This window comes from Mytilus trossulus, chromosome 14 (genome assembly GCF_036588685.1).
Source record: "Mytilus trossulus isolate FHL-02 chromosome 14, PNRI_Mtr1.1.1.hap1, whole genome shotgun sequence".
Classification (NCBI taxonomy): Eukaryota; Metazoa; Mollusca; class Bivalvia; order Mytilida; family Mytilidae; genus Mytilus; species Mytilus trossulus.
In genome coordinates, this window is record NC_086386.1 from 74,910,009 (window position 1) to 74,937,056 (window position 27,048).

Genomic DNA, 27,048 nt, shown 5'->3' on the forward strand with positions numbered 1-27,048 from the left:
TCATTTGAAAACTTTAATTCCGTTATTTAAATACATTCCAATGTAGATATAAGGACCTTCAATCGTTCAGTATGCTCAAGTGGATCAAACTGACAGCAGAAAAACATTGACCCAACGTCAATTCTTCTTCAGTCTTCTTCTAATAATTTACATCATACCACCTCTGGTGTATTATCGCAAATTCGTATCATTTATCATCCGTATTAAGGGCAACCGAGTCAGCATCTACTTCTTAGAATAACATAGCTCGGGGACGGGTATGAAGACAAGTGCTGTAGAAATGATTAAGGTTCGTGATGATGTGTACCCTTTGGCTTAAATGGCTGCATTTTCACCACAAAATTTATATAGATTATATAGCATGCCCTATTTAAATAGAAATTCAACTTCTTTTCATCCAAACACGGAGGCAATGATTACCATAATATATCAAACGAATGGCTTACAACAAAAATGTTATGAATCTAGCGTATATAAACTTTTTATTCCTATGGTCATACTGCTGTTGTTATGCTCCCACCGTATTGAGTTTAAATTTATCCTTGTTCTTCTGTAAGTATGTATATTCTTCCCTTACTTACATAAGTACCTCCGTGTATATCCCAAAATTCGTTTCTGTTCTCTTACTTTAGTTTGCCTGAACCAAATTGTATGAAACTGATAGGCAATGCTTATAACCACAATTCACAAGTCAAGTTTGAATTTTAGTTTTACCATTCTAGCGTTTAATGCTACTTTACAAAAAGAAAAGTTGCTTGAAATTTAAGTTTCTGTTCTCTAAGTATAGTTTGTCTTAACCAAATGTTAATGTTATGAAACTTATACACAATTCTCATTACCACAAACACTGATCAAGTTTGAAATTTGGTGGATTTATTTTTACTGTTCTATGGTTGTGTCTTGTTACAAATGAAACCAGATGCTCTGCAGGGCTAAGCTTTATACAACCGCAGAAGTCGAACCCTGAACAGTTGGGACAAGTATGGACACAACATTTAAGCTTGATACAGCTCTGAATTTGGATTGCGATTTCTGACACAAAAGAAATGTCAAGATCTTACAATTATATTGCACAATACTGTATAATTAGAATGAATACACAATGTTTATTAACCCATAATTCAGATCAAGTAAAACTATTGGTAGTGTCACATTTACAGTTCTTGAGTTTATAACGTTAATGCTAACGAGGGCATCATTTGAGTCCCATTGACATGTTCCCTTTTTTTGATAAAAGCCTTTAATATAAATTCACTTTCTTTACAGTTGTATTGATTTAAGTTACTGTAACTGTCTTATTTATAAGTAAGGTTGCAGTATTTTTTGCAAAAAAAAAATGCTATCTAAAAGAGTTCAAAGAATGAAAATGTATTAATAACTATAGACCCCAATAAAGGTCGTCAATAATGAGAAATGTTTGTGACATATACATGTAGGAAGCTTTAAAAGGCCCAGATATGAAACATGCGGAACAATTCAAACAAAAGTAAAACTTGCGTGTTAATTTACTAAAAACAAATATGAAGGACCTAAACCAATAGAAAAATACAAATTCACAGGCCCTTGAAGTTGACATGGCATGGGTACTTAAAGAAATTAATAGAGCTTTCTGCATGTATATTTCATTATTTTAGATCTACAGTTTAAGGTTGCAATCATGAACAAATATCAAAACTTTTTATGATAAACATAAAAAAACTGATTTTTGATAATTACCGACGAGACAATGGTTTAGTTTAAATAATCAAAGCTGTGATGAAATGCATGTTTGAAATAATACACGTCTATAACCTTTTTGGAATAATACACAGCTACAGTTGCAAACTTTCAAGGGGTGCTATCCAGCACTTTGATTTTTTAAAGCGGGGGTATAAAAACAATTGGCACAAAGTTTGCACTAGCTTAAGTGTTTGTAATACATTTCTTTTAGAAAAAAAAAACAAAAAAAAAACTGCGATTTCTCAATAATATTTTACAGTGTGTTATAGAAACTTTAGAAAACTTCGTCGGCTTTTATCCAACATATGGAAAATTTTGTGTTAAGGGGGTCTTGAAATTCTTTGACAGCTTCCGAAATGCTAATTTTAACCTTTTCAGCTAGACCAATAACATTGAGAAAGGAAACGGGGAATGTGTAAAAGCGACAACCACAGAGCAGACAACAGCCGAAGGCCACCAATGGGGTTTCTTTACTTTAAAATCCAGGACCTAATTTGTTTAACAGTGTCATAACTTCTATTTAAAGCATTAAACATTAAGAAATAAATTTGGAAGGGGTATTAAAAAAAAATGACAACTAACACACTGTCCACACTAGGGACTATGCTATTGTTCCCGGACCATATTGATGTAAAAATGTTCTATTCACCTTTATCGTCCCGATTATACATGTAGCTACGAACAGAATAATATTTCCATTCTTAATAGTATATAAAATAAATACAAAGGTCTCACTATTTCCAGACAGTTACATCATGAAAACATAAATGAAATTGGCGACGGGTCTGAAGAAAAAAACGACCCTTTACGCCACTTGTGGTTGTACCAAGATTTCCATACTAGTAGTCAGAAAAAGAGTCCAAAATAACAAGGATATCGAATAACGTGCAGAATAGAGAATAATGAGCAAAATTTATAAAGATTATAGAAAAATTATTTGACAAAGTCAATAATATACATTACAAGAAAACCACAACCCTGTTATGTTCTTAATATCTCCTTTAAGAGTAACAATGAATTCACGCGCATAGCTATATAGCGCAATCGTAAAGAAATTGAGACAAAGGGGTGTGCATCAGCGGGATTTAAGATTCTCCCTTTACTGATATATACACAAATAGAAATATTAGTCATGATCCAAATGAATAAGTAATTTGGGCCGGAAAATTACAAGCCCCAGATACAACACAAAATAATAAAAACAATGTAGACATGTATGCTTTTACAGAAGCTCATGGTTTGCTCCGACTGTTTAAGACGTCTTTACACGAAATTCATTGGACGTTGGATGTGTACGGATTGATAATTTAGTCTTATATGCATGATTTTTTTATTAGTTGTTGGAGACTTTGAACTTGCTGCCACTTAACTGTGAGTATTCTCAGATCTGTACCTAGTGTTTTTGTTGTTGTTGGGATAAACAAGTACACATCCACGTCCATTTGTATGTTTGTCCATCTGATGAGTTAAGCCTTTTTCAAATAATTTTTATAGTTCGTTCTTATGTTGTGCTGATATACCACTGTCCCATGTTAGGGGGATGGTTGGGATCCCGCTAACATGTTTAATCCGCCACATTCTGTATGTACATGTATGTACATGTATGTGTCTGCCCAAGTTAGGAGCCTGTATTTCAATTGTTGTCTTTGTTTAAGTGTTGCATATTTGTTTTTATTCAATTTTATATAAATTAGGCCGTTATTGAACTTAGTTTTCCCGATTGAATTGTTTTACATTATCATTTCGGGCCTTTTTATAGCCAACTATGCGGTACGGGCTTTGCTAATTTTTAAAAGCCTTACGGTGACCTATAACTGTTAATTTCTGTGTTATTTTGCTCTCTTTATGAGAGTTGTCTCATTGGCAATCATACCACATCTTCTTTTTTATATGTTATGTTTTTTGAATCTCCTTATGACTATTAAAAGTTATATTTGTTGGATGATACAGTGACAAATACACCGCATAGCGTTATAAAATATGAAAAAAAAATATGCATATTCTTTTTACATTTCCATAATTGATTGTTGTGGGTTCCTCCTTGAAAAAAAAGTCTAGACACGCATCAGAAACTATCACAATGCTTAACAAATGTTATGTACCTGTTAATAAATAAAATTCAAAGATACTTATAATTTCTAGTAAAAAAAGTCCCAATGAATTTAACTGGTTTTCTTTGTATGACTTCATCATTCTTCAACAATAGCAAAAACAGACCTTTCAAAAAAATCCTCCACCCGTCAATTTTTCTAATAAACATGATAAAACCAAGGCAAAAAAAATCTTAAAATTAGATTGGACACTTTCCATGCTTATCTCACTAAACCTCATTACTATACTAACAAAAAAACTGACAACTATTTCAAAATACGATGGTTCTAATTTTCTTCCTTGTTCTGAAAGAACGATTCTTTTTATAGACATGAACGCGGCTGTCAAAGAAAGCAACCCTTTTCCTTTATAATCGTAAGTTTACTTTACGTTTACATTACGTTTGCGATCACCTTTGTGAAACACTCGTAGGTAAAATCTTACGCTTAACGTAAGTTCAATCGTAAACGTAAATCGTACGAATCTTTGTGAAACGATAGCAAACTGGTTTTGCAACAATTCATGTATTTGCTATTTTTAATTTGAATGATATTTGATATTATACTCTTAATTATATGATAATATGTTAACATTGTTTTGTAGTAACCATAAACATGATAAATATAACTATGTATTTTGCCTCATGTAAATATATGTCTGAGTGTTTCCAAATAAAAGTATATTGTTATTATTGTTATTGATTTCCTTGATAGAAGGTTGCTGCTTACAAGGAAGCTGTTAAAGAAAGAATTCTGAGTGGTGAAGTTGAAGTCATCCCTTTCTAAATTTGTGGACACCATCAAGAATTGGTTTTTTTTTTATCTTTATTATATAATATCAAGAATTGGTTAACTGTTATGGATTATACATTGTCTTAAGGTAATTAGGTAGTTTTCCTCCATCTTGGATTTGGAAATACCATAAAACAAGGTCTATATCTTTAATAGAATGTGCAAATTTTTAGAGTAGTAGGTAATTCATGTTTACATGGTTTAAGAGCTTTCACTTCAATATAGAAAATTATCTGTTTGATCATATTTATGGTTGTATTTTACAAAAAAACAGAAAACTTTTGTTCTATATTTTTCCCCCAACTTTCCCCATAAGAGGAGGCAACTCCAATTCAAGGGCAGACAATAGAATGTATAAGAAATTTACCGATTTTATAGTGTAGCAAGAAAACGGGTCTATTTTTTCTTTTTCTCAACTGAAAGCATTCTATTAAAGCCATCTTCTCCTATATTATCTCAAAATTCTATTGTGTAGTTCACGCTTTAATGCAGAAAATTGGGTTTTCCATTCATAATCTATACAAAATTTGACAATTTTGAACACAATGTAGCGTGAAAATAAACCCGGTTATCCATCTTTTTATAACTTTTTTTTTAAAAAAGCATGTCATTAACTACATTTTGGCAAAGTATTAAAAACTTCTATGGATTATAATTTAGACACCCCATCTACCTTAACAATAATCCTGTCCCCTTTTCCCCAATTGTGACTTATCAATTTGATTACTCACTGGGTTTGTACTTACATGAACAACATTAAAGGTGCCACATGTGGAGCAGAATCTGCCTAATCTTCTAGAGCAAATGAAATCATCCAATTTTGGTTTGGGACTGTTGTTCAGTCTTTAGTTTTCTATGTTTTGTTTTGTATTTTGCTGTTTATCTTTTGCTTTTTCAGCCATGGCGTAGTCAATTCATTTTCAACTTAGTTTGATGTTATTTCTGTATCTTTCGCCTCTTTATTATAATATGTGAACAAACTTTGAGACAGACAGAAAAACAGCAGCACCGACAAGGGTAACAATTAATGCACCCTTCCCCTGGCAGGTGGGGGATTAAAAACACATTCTTTTCTGAGATAAAATAAACATTTTATCAAAGTTCTCCATTTTGAATTTTATGACTAACAATATGTTGACTTATACTTTCCTAGCCAAATGTCAATGGAAAACCCAATGTCAATAGTACTATCACCGCTTCAAAAGCAGGTCTGGAGTGATTGAGAAGGAACAACACTTTTGACTGATTTCTAAAACTGACCCAGAACAATGATTAGATTCCCAGTGGCATTTCCTCAAAATATGCTAAAATTGCTGACTTTTAACAATGCATCAATGTAGCTAAACTTTGAGTGGAGTGGAAACTCAAATTATGCAGATACTTTGTGGAAGATTACTCTGAATCTCCAAATAAGACAGAATTACAAGTAAAGATACTTGTTATTTGATTGATTTTCTGAATCGATTGGGGACAATTACATTGTACAGACTGATCTTACAATCAGAAAACAGATTTCTCCTTTTCTGCTTGTTGATCAGTAAGATCTCCGGGTTATATAAAGACTGTTACCAATTCCTAAATGAAGGATATTGGAGTAGCATTCTCATTCAAACATATTTTCTGTTTTTTAATCAATAAATTTATATCAAATTTGTTAATTCTTCAATTTTTGGAATTGTTCCTGAACACTTTTATGCAGCCTTTGCCAATCAGTCAAAATATCACTTGTGCTTATTGGTCCTGAGTTTTGTTTAAAGTAGTGGAAATTTTCTGCCATATTATTATTTTCTGACAAAGGTTTTAGCTGTATCTCAGTACCACTAGTCTCCTTAATACCAGAACATGTAGTCGTTGTTGAACTTTCACTTTTGATACAAGAAATTTTAGTCAGTTTTTCAAATTTGATTTTTTTTTGTCCTCCTGACGATTTGTTTGGATAAGAATTGTCTTTCTGTACACCTGACGATTTGATTGGATAAGAATTGTCTTTCTGTCCTCCTGATAATTTGATTGGATCAGAATTGTCAACAAGTTTATCACAGTCATCTTTGTTATCACAGTCAGTATCACTGGTTAAATACATAGTTGGAGCACATCTGGTGTCAGTGGCGACTTTCACACAAGTCTTCTCTTTAAAACATTTCGAAATCCTCTTGGGTTGCTTAAAATATAAATTAAGAGTTTCCAGATTTCATAAATCAAGTAGAGAAAAACATACCCAAGAAACAACATTGATTGCATGAAAATATTGAGAAAAATATTGTAGGTATGAAATGATTTGAGTTTGAACTTATTTGTAGACACTGTAGTCTAACAAAGCATATTCAAGCAGCTGCAGTCCTCCATACAGCATAAGATTTATTCTCACACTTTTGTGAAATTGTTTTGCCTATAAATATGAACAATATAATAATTTGTTTCATGTTTCTCATCATTTTGTTTTTAGAATTCAATGCTTTTTTTTTGTGTATTCATTAGAGTGTAAGTACATTTTATATGACATATGAAGTGCAGATGTGCTTCATGTGTAAAATGTATGCATGCTCAACCCCTTTACAACCTTATGAAATTACCAAAGAAGCATTCAATATTTATAATTACATATTTTTTGCTATGATAATGAAAACAGGATTATTATGAAGTTTTTCTTTTATTCACTTTATTGTGGAAATGTGTGTCATCAAGTATGTTTCAATTCTTGCAATTCGTTTTGAAATAAAGAATGACACGAGATTGATGTTAACCAATCAAAATAACCTATAATAATGAAACATACATCTAATGTAATTACTATTATATATATATATGTGATAAAAAATATATTTCATAAACATACCTTTTTCTTTTTAACTGTGAGAGATTGTTTAAACTTACTCAGTTTTTGAAGTCTGAGTGGAACCTCTGAAAAGCAAAATAAAAAGTATAAGAATTGTGAAGATACAGAAATTAAGAGTTATCTTATTGAAATGCAATGCCATATAAGCACATGTCATAATGGTGACTAATTTAAGAATAGAAATATGGCCACCCTTGGTAAATAAGGGCTTCCATTTGGCTGTGGGGGCATTCAAGAGTCAATTTCACAAAAAAAACTTACAACTTAGATTGATCTTAAGTATACTGATTTGTTCATGACTGAAGACCAATCTTAGTAGTAAGTGTTTTTGTGATACCAACTCCAAGTTCTCAGCCATGTCTGGTAAGAATGGGAATATTATATCCTGCACTCTTTGCACATTAACAACCCTGGTCATATTTGTAGATCAAACCATAAAATCAACTTTTCCAGTTTTTGGAACCTAACTTTCAAATTGAATTCCTTTTTTTCCCAATTAATCTAGTCTTCATGCATCCTAATTAAAATCAAACCTCTCTTCACTTGCTATTGTTTATTTCTTTGTCACTGGTGAGAGCTCCCATACAACATATCTGAAAATCTGCAGCACTGAGATATTTCATTTTAATCAGACTGGTCTTCATGATAAACTTTCTGTGTCATTTGGTTTCTGAGGAGGGGTGTCTTATTGGCAATCATACCACACCTTTTTTTTTAATTTGCATCCACAAGCCCAGCACTTATTTTTTTTTAAAAAAATTGAAGGTAGAAATTCTAAACCTGATAGAAATTAACGTAGTTGGGCTGTTGGACAAGTGTGGTATAGTGCCAGAACATTACCTGGGTATATCAATTTCAAAACAAACAATTTGATTGGTTTCATGAAGAACTTACCTGCAACAACAGCTCCAGCCCAAAGGCATTTCTTAAATCGACAATGTGGACAAAATTCTTCACGGTAATAAATTGTACAGTTAGAATGTGCTTCACACTTGAGGATTGATCTGTATTGTACAGTAGCAACTATGAAAGTACGGCAACTGCAATGGAAAATATATATATATTAAAACATATAGTAACCTTTTAACTAAGAAATATATTTTTTCTCTCTTGCAATTGATGACCTACTTTTATATCTGTTATGTATAGGAACGATCAATTAATTAAAATTTATTACTACAACAGTTTAATATGTGTACCAAAAAAAATCCTAACCATTTAACCAGTATTTCTATTAATTATAAACAAGACTAACACTGTGTTTAATCCTGCATTGTTGCATGTCATTGATTGAGGTCGTATGTTAGCAGTTTTATACCAAGCTGCATCCAAACATTCAAATCATGCTTTTAAATAGAAGCCAAGAAAACTTTGACGAACATTTTCTTTCCAAGGTTTTTCACTGTTTAACTTGTACTTTAAAAATAATAAAAATATACCTATAGCACACCATAATACCAAAGTACATGCCCACAGCCTGGTCTCCACACACAATACAGGGGCAAACTGACTGATGGTCATTTACAGCAGGTATACAGTTCAATTTTCTGGTACCCTTGTATTCAAACTCTCCATTTATATAATGTTTTACAAAAGACAAATATTTTTCTTGAATTTCATTTGTACTTAATTTATCTTTTATAAATATTTCATTATCACTTGATTTTTCCTTCTTTTCATCCTCACTTTCATTTGATTCCTCTTCATTTGAATATTCATCTTTTCTTTCAACTTTTGCATTTAGTTCACTTTTATGTTTTTTATTTCTTCTTAATTTATGTCTGATGCTAAGCTCATCTGGACATGATTGCAATTCAAAGTCGACCTTCTTTTGTCCTAATATCTGTAAAAAACAAGTGAAACAAGTGGATAATATAAATAGTGTAAAAATATGCAAGTGTTTGGTAAACAGGAAGTTGTTGAGTGATGAATCTGAAAACACATCAAACGGTATAGCTGACTTATATAAATCCTGAAACCAAATTTCAGAAATCCTTGTATTGTAGTTCCTGAGAAAAATGTGACAAAAATTTTCAACTTGGCTATCATGTGTAAAATCAAACAAGTGTTCGGTAAACAGGAAGTTGTCAAGTGATCAATCTGAAAACGCATCAGACGGTATAGCTGACTTAGATTAACTCTGAAACCAAATTTCAGAAATCCTTGTATTGTAGTTCCTGAGAAAAATGCGACGAAAAATATTCATGGGACGGAGGGACTGACTGACGGAAGGACAGACAGAGGTAAAACAGTATACCCCCCACCCCTTTTTTAAGCAGGGGTATAAAAACGGTACATGAAATTAACAATGAATAATATTAAACAATATACTGTAATATTTTTTAATGAAATTGAGCTTCTTTGTTGTTAACAAGGCTTTAATATTGATTGAAGAAATAATGTTGTGATGAGGCTTTATTGAAATAAGTGTTGTATATGTTGTGTACAAGTTATCATTTTGTACAAATTATAATTTGTATTTTGACTTTGTACGAATTGTAATTTGTACAAAAAAGTGCTTGTACAAATTACAATTTGTACAAAATTTGACAATCAAAGAGCTGACAGCTCTGAAGAAAAATGACGCCACTGTCTCTAATATTGGGATAGTTTTTATGCAAGTCTTGATTTTCACATACCATAATTAGTTTAACAATGCAACATGTATCGTGAGCATATAATTGATATTCGTATATGTGTGTGTGTGTGAAGTGAAGGTGACAACTGGCTGTTTTTTTAAGGCAAATGAATAGGTCAAGACTAGCTGAATTGTACAAATAAATACCGTAGAAAGGCTTGTATATTTCTCACTGGTACATAGTCTGAATCTGGGTCCGTTCGCTTCCATTCACGTTTGCGCCCACTCATTTTCACCCCTTTCACTTTAACACCCTACATGTTCGCACCCAATCTTAATTGGTTTTGTGTTTAATAACTCTGTACATGTAAGCAAGTGTTTTCTTATAAGTATAATTGTTGTCATTGTCTCAAAATAAAGTGAGACAGCAATTTTTTTTTGTGTTGAATAAATCTTAATCATGTTTTGGATAAGGTATTGCTAAAAATAATAATAATCCTTTCTAAATAAAGTGGTATTTTGTCAACGTTTTATTTTGTGTTGAATAACTCTTAATCATGTTTTGGTTAGTGTATTGCTATAACTTGTTTCATTGACTTGTTTCAAAATGAAGTGAGATTCTGACTATGTTTGTTTCTGCGTGTTGAATACATTTTATCATGTTTTGGTTATATTAGTGGATTGCTATATTTTGGTTTCTATGTTTTATTGTTTCGTTGTTTCAGATCAATGGGACCAAGCTGTTAAAAACAATTATCTTTTGTGTTTTTTCCTTTAAAATCTTCAATGTTTTACTCATACCAAGCTAAAAATACATTCAGCATTTACACCAAAGCAATTTAAAACAACAACCATGATTTTCCAATTATTCAACTTGAATTTGAATTAAAATTAGGCGCGAATGAGTGGAGTGTGAATGGGCGACGTGTAGGGTGCGAAAATGTATTGGGCACAAACAGACCTGATACCACACAGTCTGAACCCCCTTCTCCCACAAAATTTTAAGTAAATAATCTTTTTGTTACTGCTATCAAAGGTCTAATGAAACTCAGATAGTTTCAAACATTTGTCAAAGAATTCTAGTCAAACTGGCACCTAGTTAAATTGGCACCTGGACAAATCAGCATCTGGTTAAAATCGACACCTGATATAGTCAATTCGTCACCCATGTTAAATATATATTTTTAACAGTATTTTAAGCAATAGGGTAAAAATAAGAAAGGGGTTGCCAGAATTTTTTTCAGTATTTAAGCAAAAAGAGTTAAATACTAACTTTCACATTTTTGGGTGTTCATGTACATTTTGTATATATCTATTTTTCTCAACTAATGACTTTTTTGGTGTATTTTTAATATATATATATGAGTAGTCCAAATAATTATTACGTCTGGCAAGGCTTTTTAATTTTATTCTGGAACACCTTCCTATGACCGCAAGGCTATGTTAAATTTTTTTCTGGGACGCCTTCCTACGAACGTCTTAGGAAGGCGTCCCAGAAAAATAATAAAATAGCCTTGCCAGACGTCATAATTATTTGGACTAATACATGAGATATTATGTAATTTTTCTGCATTATTTTAACCAGTTCAGGCAGTTGAGCATTTTACAGGATTGTTGGTTTAATGCTGTTTAAACTTTACTGAAAAACAAACACCTTAAAGGAGTAGGTCCGTTAAGGACCGATTTTGGCCTCAAATTTCAGTTTCATCTGACGAAAGATTTTGACCACTTTTTTGTCTATTAAGTGTCTATTTCATATGATTCAATTAATTTATGTGCAAGATTTTAACTTATTAAGTAATTAAAAACGATCCGATTCAAGCTCAAATATGGAAAATCTACCAAATATCAGAAAAAATGTCACTTTTCAGATGGTTTTTGTCAAAAACGGAAGTGGCCGCATCCGTGTTCATCCTCAATCTTTACATATGTTATGTATTATCATCAAATACAACTTCCATTTCAATATTTTGGATGAACACGAATGCGGCCACTTTCGTTTTACCCGGAAACCGTCTAAAATTTAACTAAAATGATGGAATTGTGAAGATTTCAGTAATTTAGCACGACTTCATGGTGCTAGTACCCAATATATGTACATTGTAGTGTCAAAAACAGCCCATATTTATGTAGCAGAACCATTCTGCTATCCAATAACTAAGTAAAAGTTTACATTTTAACAATTTTGTAAAACCGCTATATTTTGGGGCCAAAAATAGGTCTTACCGGACCTACTCCTTTGCTAATTATTTGGCATGAAAGTTTGATTTATTGAAAGGGACTCATAGTTTTCCATTTTATTTTAATAATTGACTTGTTTTTTACAATTACACAAATTGTCTAATTGTTAAAACAACAGCTTTGGTAAGGGCTTCGTTGTTTACCTTTATACACTACATATTCACTTTCGTTTCGTGGTTTACCAAAATACACAACAACATATTCACTATGTACTTGGTAACAGTAATTAATTAATTGAATAGAAAATATTATAACAAATATTATTGGATGCCGAATTGACGTCGAATAGGTGCCGATTTGACTAGATGCCAATTTAACCAGGTGCCGACTTGACTTGTACGTTTCAATTCCTCTGCGATCGTTTGCGGTATTTTCTTGAGAAAACCTAGTTTCCATCATCAAAGAGAAGAAGAAACTGCTTTCAAATGATTCTGGAACGCTTCATGATTGTTAAAATAAGTTTAATTCACTCAAAAACAATTTTAAAACTTGCGATTAAACAGGAAGTTTCCAAAGCACGTGTAAAAGAAGAAATTAACCGGTGAGAGTGGAAATCCGTATATGACAGATATCCCTATAGTACGACTTTGAAAGTAAAACAGTTCAATCCTTTTGTAAAACAATCTTTAATATACCTATCACATTAATGTTTGAAGGGTCTTAAGCTTATTCAAACCATATAAGTCGGTATGAAACACCAAAACGGAATGAACAATAACCGATTACGTTTTGTAGTTTACAAATTCTAAATCTGGTTCCCGTCAAACTACAACACTTTGTTCGAGTGTAGTGGAATACAAGCAAAAACCAGTGTAAACTGGGTCCTGGCTGATTTAATACTACACAATGATGCATAATGATAACACAAGCAGATTCCAGTTTGTATGGAAAATAGGAAATACGAAACCAAGCGCGGTAGGCAGAGAAATGTAATGAAGTTCAGGTCGGCAGTTATGGAACAATGACTGCGTCATTTTCCAAAAATTCACTTACCGTCTTTTGGTATGTATAACGCGCACATTTATACCCTAGGTCATGTTTCTTGCAAGAGGGGTGCGTGTTATACACGACTACAAACAATTTCTTAGTCTTTTTTTCAGGTCCAAACTCCGACAAAGAAATTTCCAAGTGAAGTGAAGAGTACGGAATATTTTTGCTAAAACCTAGATTGTTTTTATGTTTTACATGTTATAATTGTAATATGTATCGTATTGTTCTTGATTTGTCATGTTTTATTCAAATAAAATACATTCAATATCTTTGTTGATACGTTTATTGTGTAAATTTGTCCATCTGTTTCGCAATCCGGAAATTTGCCAAGTCTTAATAAAGACACAATAAAGCTTTTGCTGTCGATTAAATTTGCCTCTGTGTTCCTTGTTGTCATAACTTACTGTTTTGGTATGTGTTCATCATAGAGAGTTAAAGAAAAGTGTATGAAAATTGAATAAACCACGCTCGTTTTGAAAATATAAACCGCCATTTTTTCTAATGTATTGATCAGGTGATCGCAAGTCATGTGGGTCAGTCATGTGACTTAATACAAAGTATTGTAAAGTGATGATTTACTCTATGAGAAGTTTATTTTTGTAAATACGTTTTTACTTTGTAACTTTTAAACAACTGTTTAAAAACTGAGATTCACTTGTTGTCGAGTATCGAGTCGCGAGTTACGAAAGTCGAGTTGCGAGTTACAAAAGTCGAGCTACGAGTTACGAAAGTCGAGTTGCGAGTTACAAAAGTCGAGCTGCGAGTTAAGAAAGTCGAGTTGCGAGTTACGAAAGTCGAGTTGCGAGTTACGAAAGTCGAGTTGCGAGTTACAAAAGTCGAGATGCGAGTTACGAAAGTCGAGTAGCGAGTTACAAAAGTCGAGTTGCGAGTTACGAAAGTCGAGTTGCGAGTTACGAAAGTCGAGTTGCGAGTTAAGAAAGTCGAGTTGCGAGTTACGAAAGTCGAGTTGCGAGTTACAAAAGTCGAGTTGCGAGTTACAAAAATCGAGTTGCGAGTTAAGAAAGTCGAGTTGCGAGTTACGAAAGTCGAGTTGCGAGTTACAGAAGTCGAGTTGCGAGTTACAGAAGTCGAGTTGCGAGTTAAGAAAGTCGAGTTGCGAGTTACAAAAGTCGAGTTGCGAGTTACAAAAGTCGAGTTGCGAGTTAAGAAAGTCGAGTTGCGAGTTACAAAGTCGTGTTGCGTAAAAATGTGGAAACTAAAATATTTTAATTTTTGGTGTAACTGTATAACATTTTGGAATGATGATTGCTTATAGAATTGTACATAGTGTTGTTGATTATTTTTGTGGTTTGGACTTTATCTGAGTCTCTTGGTAAAAATAAAATGGACTAGATAATAACTACGTATAGTATATTCTGAAGAAGCAGATAGCCTTTTGAAATACAGCAGATGGCTTGCAGTTTAATTATTTTTAAATTTCAGATTTCGTTTAAAGTGGGCTTTTTGGGCCAGCTGCAGAGCCGGGCAATACCGATTCGTTAGGGACCGCAAAATTTATTGTTTGTCATTGACACTCAAACATGAGGATGTGCAAATTATATATGATGGGGATGAATAAAACCAGTTCAAACCCGCCGCATTTTTTGAGTCTGACCTATGTCAGGAACCTTTAGCCTTTGTTGCTCTTGTATATGTTTTAATTTTGGTTCATCTTTATATTTAGCAGCATAGAATGGCGTCTCTATTCTTTATCTATCTAATATTGTGTTTCGGGGCCTGCTCAGGGCTCCCTCTAGGTGTGTGATTTTTCGCTGTGTTGTAGACCCAATGACCTTTGGTTGAATTGTATATTTTGATTTGGTTGCTGTCTCTTTGACTCATTCCCCGTTTTTATTCTTTATTTTATAAATGTAGCTGTCAAAGATACTATTGTAAAAACTACATTTGCGCCATTTTACAGGCAAGATTTAATTGGAAAGTATAAAATGATTATTGCTACATCGTGATTTCATAAGTATTTTTTAAAAGTATTTGGTAACTTATTAAACTGAGTCACGTAGGTATAAACTTGAGTTATATAGTGTTCACATGTTTGATATTGTCAATTATAAGTTATTTTTAACTTAATTAAAACCGGCAAATTAGCAAAACTCTGTATAAATCGCTATTCTGCTGGAGCTGGTAAAATAGCCCCGAAGGGAGTCGACAAAACAGCCACTGCCATATTTTATACGTTGAAACGAAATATTATTCTAAACTAGTATCTCAATTGTTTGTAAAACAATTGAAAGGTCTTTCCTGTAAAAGTGATGTTTTCGTAATGTTCTTTGTACGACCTTTCGTTCGATATACGACAAGCATACCTTCTGTAACTTTTCGCTTTTTACACTTAATGACCTCATCCGCCTACATTTTTTAGATCGGAAGTATGATATATGTAACAAAGGGTAGATTAGCTTTCATTTGATATGCGACAACGCCATGTTTTAAAAAGTTTGATTTTTGCACTTAATAACCTCATCCAACCAATTTTTGGAGGTTGGGAATTTGATATTTCAAATGTATACATCATGACCTTTCATTTGATATACAACAACCCTATCGTAAAAGAAAATTTATTTTTTGCACTCAATGACCCCATCCAACCAATTTTTGGGGGACGTCAATTTGAAATTTGAAATGTACGCTTTATGTTCTTTCATTGGATATGCGACAACCTTACCATCTGAGAAATTTGAATGTTTGCACTAAATGACCCCACCCTTCCCCCTGGGATGAAAAAGGGGTTTAAAATTTTCATTTTTTAAGTAGAGTTTATTAAGACCTTCAATTTGATATATCAGATGACCCCATTTGACAAAGTGCAAATAATGATGCAATATCAACTATATAAATAGAAGTTATGAAACTTACAAAGTCAATGCAAAACATGAAAATTTCAAATTGATTTTTTGGTGTTTTTTTCCATGGAATGTTTTTGGTATTTGGTCAAACACATAACTATGTCAACCTCTTCAATTTCTAAAACATTTTTCGTGGTAAGCTCTTGATGATTCAGAAATACATGCCTCCGCTCGCAAAACTTCAAACTGCATTATCTCTAAAACGACAATAGATATCTCAAATCTGTTAAATGATAAATGATCTACAGTTGAAGGACAACATTATAGAAAAAGAATGTGGACAATTTCAAAGTTCACCAAGGTCACAATTAATCATCAATTATATGATGCAATACAAAACTTGAGAACCGGAAGTCGTAGAGACATGGGACTATCACCATTCAACTCAGGACCACTTGACCTTTCAAATGTCACAAGGTCAAGGTCATAGTATAATGTGAAGGTCAAGGTGAAATTTCATCATGACCTGACATTGACCTCAAATTGAAGGTCTTGAACTACTGATCATCTTTGCAGTTTATAGTAGGTTGATATATGTTACCTTTAAAAAGATATACACACAATACTATACTTTTAAGAATCATCCCGTCGTAACTTTTAAACAGACAGTCGGAATCTTTTGAGCTCAGTGTATAAAATGTAGAGCTCGTCGAGAGGAACATTTTATACACTGTAAGTATGCAGCAAACTCTTATCGTTTTCTTAATATGCAAGCTTGAAATTGCAGCGTAATTTTTTTTTGCACTTGTGACCTTTGACCTTGGGTGCAAATTAAAGGTCACATGAACTTAAGATTATTGGTGTAGGTCCCAAGTCTTTACGACTTCCGGTTCTCGAGATACAATTTTTCAAAAATTGTGTATATTTTTTCAAGGGAAATAACTCCTTATAAGGGTTAGCAACAAAATGATTGTATATGTTTATTATCATTGCCATTTGGTCTTGTACATGTTGCCGTTTTCAAATCGATTCTATCTTGAATACTTTTTGAGAAAAATGTAAAAGAAAGAAATTGCTTCAAGGGGACGTAACTCTCATAGGGAATGGTGAAATCCTTAGCAGTCTCATATGGTAACACATCATGATGAGATCTAACTTTTGTCCAAATAAGGTCATGATATCTTTTAAAACATTTAAGGGGGGCCATGTTGAAAAAAATCAATAAAAGGGAGATAACTTCTAAAGGGGATGATGAAATCCTACAAAAGTTCATCTGGTAAAAGTTCATGATGAGGTCTATCAATGATCCATATTTGGTCTTGATAACTTCAACAGAAAGGGGATGAGGCCTTGTCAAACAAATGTTGGAAGAAAAAAAAGAAAAAGAAAAAAAAACACTAGTATCTCAATTGTTTGTAAAACAATTGAAAGGTCTTTCCTGTAAAAGTGATGTTTTCGTTATGTTCTTTGTACGACCTTTCGTTTGATATACGACAAGCATACCTTCTGAAACTTTTCGCTTTTTACACTTAACGACCTCATCCGCCTACATTTTTGAGATCGGAAGTATGATATATGTAACACATGGTAGATGAGCTTTCATTTGATATGCGACAACGCCATGTTCTAAAAAGTTTAAATTTTGCACTAAATAACCCCATCCAACCAATTTTTGGAGGTTGGGAATTTGATATTTCAAATGTACACATCATGACCTTTCATTTGATATACAACAACCCTATTGTAAAAGAAATTATTTTTTTTGCACTCAATGACCCCATCCAACTAATTTTTGGGGGACGTCAATTTGAAATTTTAAATGTACGCTTTATGTTCTTTCATTTGATATGCGACAACCTTACCATCTGAGAAATTTGAATTTTTGCACTAAATGACCCCACCCTTCCACCTGGGATGAAAAAGAGGTTTAAAATTTTCATTTTTAAGTAGAGTTTATTGAGACCTTCAATTTGATATATCAGATGACCCCATTTGACAAAGTGCAAAAAATGATGCAATATCAACTATATAAATAGAAGTTATGAAACTCACAAAGTCAATGCAAAACATGAAAATTTCAAATTTATTTTTGGGTGTTTTTTTTCCATGGAATGTTTTTGGTATTTGGTTAAACATATAACTATGTCAATCTCTTTAATTTCTTAAACATTTTAAGTGGTTAGCTGTTGTTGTTTCAGAAATACTTGCCGCCGCTCGAAAAATTTCAAACTGCATTATCTCTAAAACGACAATAGATATCTCAAATCTGTTAAATGGTAAAAAATCTGCAGTTAAAGGACAACACTATAGAAAAAGAAATGGGACAATTTCAAAGTTCACCAAGGTCACAATTAATCATCAAATATATGATGCAATACCAAACTTAAGAACCGGAAGCCGTGGAGACATGGGACTACCACCATTCAACTCAGGACCACTTGACCTTTCAAATATCACAAGGTCAAGGTCATAGTATACTGTGAAGGTCAAGGTGAAATTTCATCATGACCTGACATTGACCTCAAATTGAAGGTCTTGAAATACTGATCATCTTTGCAGTTGATAGTAGGTTGATATATGTTACCTTTTAAAAGATATACACAAAATACTATACTTTTAAGAATCATCCCGTTGTAACTTTTGAACAGACGGTCGGACATTATTGGGCTTATTGTATAAAATGTAGAACTCGTCGAGAGGAACAATTTACATGCTATATGTATGCAGCAAAGTCTTATCGTTTTACTAATATGTAAGCTTGAAATTGCAGCGTAATTTTTTTTTGCACTCAGTGACCTTTGACCTTGATTGTATATTAAAGGTCACATGAATTAAAGATTATTGGTGAAGGTCCCCAGTCTCTACGACTTCTGGTTCTCGAAATACAGTTTTTCTAAAATTATGTACATTTTTTCAAGTGGAATAACTCCTTATAAGGGTTAATAACAAAACGAGTGTACATGTTTATTAGCATTGCCATCTGTTCATGTACATGTTGCCGTTTTCAAATCGATTCTATCTCTTATACTTTATGTGAAAAATGCAAAAGAAAGAAATTGTTTCAAGGGGATATAACTCTCATAGGGGACGCTGAAATCTTAATCAGCCTCACATGGTAATACATCATTATGAGATCTACATTGTGTCAAATTAAGGTCATGATATCTTTAAAACCAACGAGGGGGAGTCATGTTGAAAAAAATCAATAAAAGGAAGATAACTCCTAAAGGGGATGATGAAATCCTTAACAGGGTCATTTGGTAATACATCTTGGTGAGGTCTATCTATGGTCCATATTTGGTCCTTATAACTTCAACAGAAACAATAGGCGGGCATGTCAAAAAAATGTTGGAAGAAAAAAAGGAAAAAAAAGAAAAAACTAGTATCTCAATTGTTTGTAAAACAATTGAAAGGTCTTTCCTGTAAAAGTGATGTTTTCGTTATGTACTTTGTACGACCTTTCGTTTGATATACGACAAGCATACCTTTTCAAACTTTTCGCTTTTAACACTTAATGACCTCATCCGCCTACAGTTTTGAGATCGGAAGTATGATATATGTAATACAGAGTAGATGAGCTTTCATTTGATATGCGACAACGCCATTTTCTAGAAAGTTTGATTTTTGCACTTAATAACCCTATCCAACTAATTTTTTGAGGTCGGGAATTTGATATTTTAAATGTACACATCATGACCTTTCATTTGATATACAACAACCCTATCTTTAAAGAAAATTTATATTTTGCACTCAATGACCCCATCCAACCCATTTTTGGGAGACGTCAATTTGAAATGTGAAATGTACGCTTTATGTTCTTTCATTTGATATGCGACAACCTTACCATCTGAGAAATTTGAATGTTTGCACTAAATGAACCCACCCTGCCCACTGGGATGAAAAGGGGGTTCAAAATTTTCATTTTTAGGTAGAGTTTATTTAGACCTTCAATTTGATATATCAGATGACCCCATTTGACAAAGTACAAATAATGATGCAATATCAACTATATAAATAGAAGTTATGAAACTTACAAAGTCAATGCAAAACTTGAAAATTTCAAAATGATTTTTTGGTGTATTTTTCCATGGAATGTTTTTGGTATTTGGTCAAACATATAACTATGTCAACCTCTTCAATTTCTTAAACATTTTAAGTGGTAAGCTCTTGTTGATTCAGAAATACATGCCTCCGCTCGCAAAACTTTAAACTGCAGTATCTCTATAACGACAATAGATATCTCAAATCTGTTAAATGATAAATGATCTACAGTTGAAGGACAACATTATAGAAAAAGAATTGGGACAATTTCAAAGTTCACCAAGGTCACAATTAATCATCAAATATATGATGCAATACCAAACTTGAGAACCGGAAGTCGTAGAGACATGGGACTATCACCATTCAACTCAGGACCACTTGACCTTTCAGAGATCACAATGTCAAGGTCATAGTATAATGTGAAGGTCAAGGTGAAATTGCATCATGACGTAACATTGACCTCAAATTGAAGGTCTTGAATTACTGATCATCTTTGCAGTATATAGTAGGTTGATATCTGTTACCTTAAAAAAGATATACACAAAATACTAGATTTTTAAGAATCATCCCGTTGTTACTTTTGAACAGACGGTCGGACATTTTTCGGTTAATAATATAAAATGTAGAGCTCGTCGAGAGGAACATTTTATACGCTGTATGTATGCAGCAAAGTCTTATCGTTTTCCTAATATGTAAGCTTGAAATTGCAGCGTAATTTTTTTTTGCACTCAGTGACCTTTGACCTTGGGTGCATATTCAAGGTCACATGAATTACAGATTATTGGTGCAGGTCCCAAGTCTCTACGACTTCCGGTTCTGAAAATAAAAAAATTCTAAAACTGTTCACAATTTTTCAAGGGGAATAACTCCTTATAAGGGTTAATAACAAAATGATTGTATATGTTCAATAACATTGCCATCTGTTCTTGTACATGTTACCGTTTTCAAATCGATTCTGTCTTGAATACTTTTTGCTAAAAATGTAAAAGAAAGAAATTGCTTCAAGGGGACATAACTCTCATAAGGGATGATGAAATCCTTAGCAGCCTCATATGGTAACATATCATGATAAGATCTAGCTATTGTTTAAATAAGGTCATGATATCTTTTAAAACATTTAAGGGGGGCCATGTTGAAAAAAATCAATAAAAGGGAGATAACTTCTAAAGGGGATGATGAAATCCTACAAAAGTTCATCTTGTAAAAGTTCATGATGAGGTCTATCGATGGTCCATATTTGGTCTTGATAACTTCAACAGAAAGGGGAGGAGGCCTTGTCAAACAAATGTTGGAAGAAAAAAAAGAAAAAGAAAAAGAAAAAAAAACATTAGAAAAACAATAAGGTCTTTCCTCACGTAGGGGAAAGACCTTAAAAACATTAGAAAAACAATAAGGTCTTTCCTCACGTAGGGGAAAGACCTTAATAAGTCACATATATTTAATTCAAGAGAGGACCTGAACTATAAAATCATTACAATTATCATTGTTAAGTAACATAATTATATTCATTTAGATTTCGTGTAACATTTACACTTGTAATAATATACAAATGTAGTTCCCTAAATATCTATGTACAGACACATTCTCAAATATACACAACACTCATTTGAGAGATATGAAAAATTAGCAAAAATACTGAAAAATATCTCCTTGAAAAATATCTCCCTACAGATCATCTTTGTACATGCTGGACAACTTGTAATGAAATGTATAATGTATGTGTATGAATGAATCAAGGATATAGTAACTATACAAATCCTTGATAAAATGCATCCGGTAAAATTCATTTATAAAAATCTTGAATAGGTTGGGATTCAAAATATCCCCTTAGTTTACGCCAATTTGGGAATAAAAATTAGAAGTAAACACATTGTCTATTTTAGCACATAATTCACTTTTATTGTACATATCTCTCACGATTGCATGGAAATTACTACCTATGTTTGGCGGCAAAACACACGTTTTTCAAAACGATGGATGGAATAATGAAAACGGAAAAGATCGATCTTCAATCGGTCTTAAAAAGTCTACTTCCAGATATCGATGTAGTTTTATAAAGATCAATCTTATTTGAATCGATCTTTTTTCAAGTGTAAATGCTTAGATCGATCGCTTTTTTCAGGTGATCGAATGTTATATTCAGATATGAAAATAAATCTGCGCATGTTCGGCGTGTTTAAAAATGATGGATGGAATATGAAAAGTAAACATAGATTCGTTTTTTTTTATTCTCTTCTAAATCATTAAGTTCTATTTGTTTGTTGCAAATCCTCATCTTCAAACGCATTGGCCGTTCGTTATTTAGCGATAGTCTACACACATATCTTTGTTTAATGACTTGTGATGCAGACCTGCCAACTATCCCGATTTTCGCGGTATCGTCCCGATTTTTACCCCTTAACCCGACTCCCGATATCGCGATCGTAAAATTTGTCAAAATCCCAATATTTTTTGAACTCGCAACTCGACTTTCTTAACTCGCAACTCGACTGTTGTAACTCGCAACTCGACTTTCGTAACTCGCAACTCAACTTTCCTAACTCGCAACTCGACTTTCCTAACTCGCAACTCGACTTTTGTAACTCGCAACTCGACTTTTGTAACTCGCAACTCGACTTTCGTAACTCGCAACTCGACTTTTGTAACTCGCAACTCGACTTTCGTAACTCGCAACTCGACTTTCTCAACTCGCAACTCGACTTTCGTAACTCGCAACTCGACTTTTGTAACTCGCAACTCGACTTTTATAACTCGCAACTCGACTTCCTTAATTTGCAACTCGACTTTCTTAACTCGCAACTCGACTTTCTTAACTCGCAACTCGACTTTTATAACTCGCAACTCGACTTTTATAACTCGCAACTCGACTTTCTTAACTCGCAACTTGCAACTCGACGATAAGAAACCCTCTTAAAAACTGTTCAAGAATTAATGATTGAAAACATGATAATCCCATAATTGTCACCTGAACAAATTTAATTAGGAACAAGGTCAACCTGTCACTGAATTGTTTTGACATCGATTAGACCTGTTGATTGAGGTGTGATAATCTGGATTAACAGCTAGAATCATCAAACAAAAAATGAAAACAATGAGATTTTAACAATTTATTACAGCACTAATGACATTAATTATAATTATTAAACTGATCCGTAATTATTATTAAATTGTTTGAATCAGAACAATAATTTGGACATTCAAGCTTGTCCTTGATACTCAAACCATTTATTAAATTTGGATTCAAATATTTATCTCAATCTATTAAAATTCTTATTCATTTGTTAGAATACTTTTAATTTCATATAAATTAAGTATTCCGTACGGAATTCTCCAACATTGGTGTCCATTTAAAAAACTTCCTGTTTACCGAAAACTTCCTGTTTGCCGATTTTGGAGCTGTAACTTTTCCGAAAATGTCTAGGAGTATTATACGAACAAGAAACTTTTTTTCTCTCGTTTCTTGGACCAGAAAGGGGGTGCGCACAATACATCAATGCGCGCTATACATACCAAAAGACGGTATAACTTCTACAATAATTTTTCATATGGATTTTGGCGAAAAAAGCATTGATACACATTCAGTCAGGGGTACTACTTGTACAAGTGTATTTTATTTACTTAAAGAAGTGAAAAAAAATATACACATATAAGTAAATAAATAATGTTTGAATAATCTCCCCTTAATTTTCTGAAAAATTTACTTGTATAAGTAAATTTTTCTTACAATCCAACAAAAATCCTCAAGTTTTGAGATGTAAAATCATGCCTTTAAAATTTTTTCCCAGGTTTGCTCAAATTTTTTCATTAAAGATCAATGTTTCATCTCATTAATTCATCAAAGAAACTGATTGAGCAAAGATCTTGTATATTTGCACAAGGCCTTCAAAAATTGCTCCTTTGGGGCTTGTAAATGAGCAGTGTTAAGAAGATAACAAACAAATGGGACTTTCATTGTCCATGAAATTACACTTAAATGATTATTAAAGACATCTGTAAAGGGTACACAATTTAAAATTCTATTAGAGCAAAGAAATCTTAAGAATTCAAGAAAAGAAGAAAGGATGATTTTTTTACTTATACAAGTAAAAAATTCTGAATGCCTAAGGGACATAACTAAGCCAATTTTTTTTTACCTATACAAGTAAATAAAATTCACTTGTGTAAGTATCCTACAAATTTACTTGTATGTGTATATTTTTTTTTACTTCTTCAAGTAAATAAAATACACTTGTATAAGTAGTACCCCTGACTGACATTATTGAATTGCTACTAAATGACCATACAGTACACCTAAGTTACAAAATTCAAATGTACTAGTAGTTCTTTATTATTCGTTTGAGCAGGTGATTTAGTGATTTATGGAATCAGGTATTGCAAACCATCTTTTGACTCAAATCCATAGCGACCTGTTTTACAGGAATTTTAACTTTTTCATATAGTGAGCGTTGAAGCTCATAAACCGATGCTGTGAATAAATATTTGTATTTAACTTCTTCAGTCAGACTTTTAGACAAAATAAATATCTCAGAAGAGATTAAACACCCCATTTGGTTAGGAATATGACTCATGCTAAAGTCAGGAATATGTCAGTTGTTTTTTTTAACGTTTTTTTGTCAATGTTTTTTTTCAACAAGGATCTTTGTTTTATGACTGTGCATAACACTTAACGGAAATCAGTTGAGACAAAGTAAACTTTATAAACAAAATAAAATTTATGCAGACCAGACAGACGGACTTTTATTTTATAAGAAAACTAGTTGGTGTTGTATTATAAAATTATCAGACCCAATGGCATTGAACCATCAATCAGTTCACAAAAAAAGTGAAGCGGATTATGTCATGTAATCCAAACTTTTGATGTGCCAATTTCAAATATTGCTTAAAGAAAGATTTGATTGTTTTCGTGGACTTTTAGAAATAACGAATAAGTGGCAACAAATCTTTTGATATCCTTTTCATGATCATCAAAACTCTGTACACAATTTTTCTGAATAAAAAAGATACCTCAAAATAACGATAAGAACTAATGAAGCAGTACTATTGAATGATTTTGTTTTTAAAGAAAAAGAAGTTTATATATTAAAAATTTGAAAAAAATTCTATTTGTTTACTTTTTTTTTCTCTAAAAAATTTGGAAGATCAACCTGCCTTTTGTAGTTGTGTATTTAACGAATGGCCATTATCTATTTTGAATTTATTGAACCATAAAACTAATTTTTGACTATAATGAATGGCAATAATTTATTTTGATTTAATTGAACCATAAAACTAATTTTTGACTCTTCACATTTTACATAATCAGCTTCGCAGAATGTGAAGAGTCAAAAATTAGTTTTATGGCTCAATTAACTCAAAATAAATTATTTCCATTCATTATAAATAAATTTCTATCAAAAATAAGGCTCAAAGAACATTTTATATTATTTATATTAACAATAACAATGTTCACACATGTTGGCGTATGAATATACAACGTCAGAGTGGGCGTGTCGCCATCAAAATTGACAACATTGAAAATAAAACTAATAATTTTAACCAATTAGAAGACAGTAAATACACCACATTTATTTATAAATGGTGTATTTTGTTAATAAGGTTTAGTGTGTGGTCAGTTAATTACAATTCTATCATGTGAATTAATTGCATTTTTCACCAAAATGCATATTTAAAACTGTTGTACAAGCATGACAAGTTATAAGTGAATTTTGGTCAAATTTTGTATAAATTGTAATTTGTACAGGCACGTTTTATACAAATTATAATTTGTACAAAGTCAAAATACAAATTATAATTTGTACAATATTTTTGTACAAATTATAAGTGTACAAAATGATAACTTGTACACAACATATATATACAAATAGATAAAGATGTTTTAAATATAGTTTGCGATTAAAAAATGAATATGTTTTGCATACACATTTTGTTTATTTAGTGTAGTTATTTGAAACAGGAGAGAACAAGTGTATATAGATACCTGATCTCTGAAGCTGTTATTTATAGCAAATGTTCTTATTTTTCTTTAAGTTAGACTGTCATAATCAAAGAATCAATTTTACAGCAAATGTCTTGAGATTGTTTGTAAAGGTAACATCTTTGGTTAGCTTACTTGCTTGCTCATGAAAATAAATCTCATTTACTGTTCCAGAGGTATAGTGTTTCCTGGAATAGCCGTTCTCTATTTTAGGTAAAATGCTATATTTTAATGCATTCTATCATTATTGATATAGATCATTATTTCCACACAAAATAAATAAGCAAAAATAGAGGTGCTGTCTGCTAGCAAGTTTACAAGATGCTTTAATTTCACATTGAGTTAAAACGTTTTACTAACTAATAAAGAGTTATCACTCTTCAGTGTTGTCCAGTGCCATATAATCTTGTATAATCACTTACCTTTTCAACCCCAGCTTGCTGTATAATTTTGATATTTGGGCTGCCTTTCAAACTTTCAACACATACAGAAAATATTCTTTCTGGACTATTTCTGCAATCTGAGGTAATCTGAACATTCTGAGAAGACCCCTCACCAGATCCTTTTGTCAGTAAACCATTGAAGGGAAAAGACTTAGTAGAATTCTTTTGAAAAGATCCCTGTGTTGACTTATTGGCTGGTAAAATACTTTGTAGAGTTTTCCTGCTCTGGGTCCTGTTTCCAATACTTGTATTGTTTTTTAATAAACTTTTTAGTCCAACACTGGGATTAATTACTTTACATGGTTGAATGATTTCCAATTTTGACTGATTTGGTAAGGAGATATGTTTAAGGATTTCAATCTTTTTCTGTAGAAAAAATAAATTTCATTTAAATGTACATTTTTTGCTCAGAATCAAAAAAATTGTTTAAATCTGATCATTTCAAATTTAGCAGTTTACCTTAAAGTCAAAAGAAACAAGTGACCCGTGAAAAATAATGTTCTTCCAATTCTTGAACCGATGCATACAAACATCATAAAC

General features: G+C 32.3%; 1 protein-coding gene across 2 annotated transcripts in view; it reads right to left on the reverse strand.

The window, feature by feature from the left end:
- Positions 1-6,233: 6,233 nt before the first annotated feature.
- Positions 6,234-27,048, reverse strand: part of LOC134695698 (uncharacterized) — a 44,133-nt gene continuing 23,318 nt past the window's right edge. For both annotated transcript variants that reach the window (XM_063557062.1, XM_063557061.1), the window contains exons 14-18: positions 26,488-26,874; positions 8,877-9,280; positions 8,332-8,477; positions 7,438-7,502; positions 6,234-6,762 (exon numbers count right to left, since the gene is read on the reverse strand). In XM_063557062.1, coding sequence (XP_063413132.1) covers positions 6,256-6,762; positions 7,438-7,502; positions 8,332-8,477; positions 8,877-9,280; positions 26,488-26,874 — 1,509 coding nt within the window. In that variant the 3' untranslated portion in view covers positions 6,234-6,255. The remainder of the gene's footprint in view (positions 6,763-7,437; positions 7,503-8,331; positions 8,478-8,876; positions 9,281-26,487; positions 26,875-27,048) is intronic.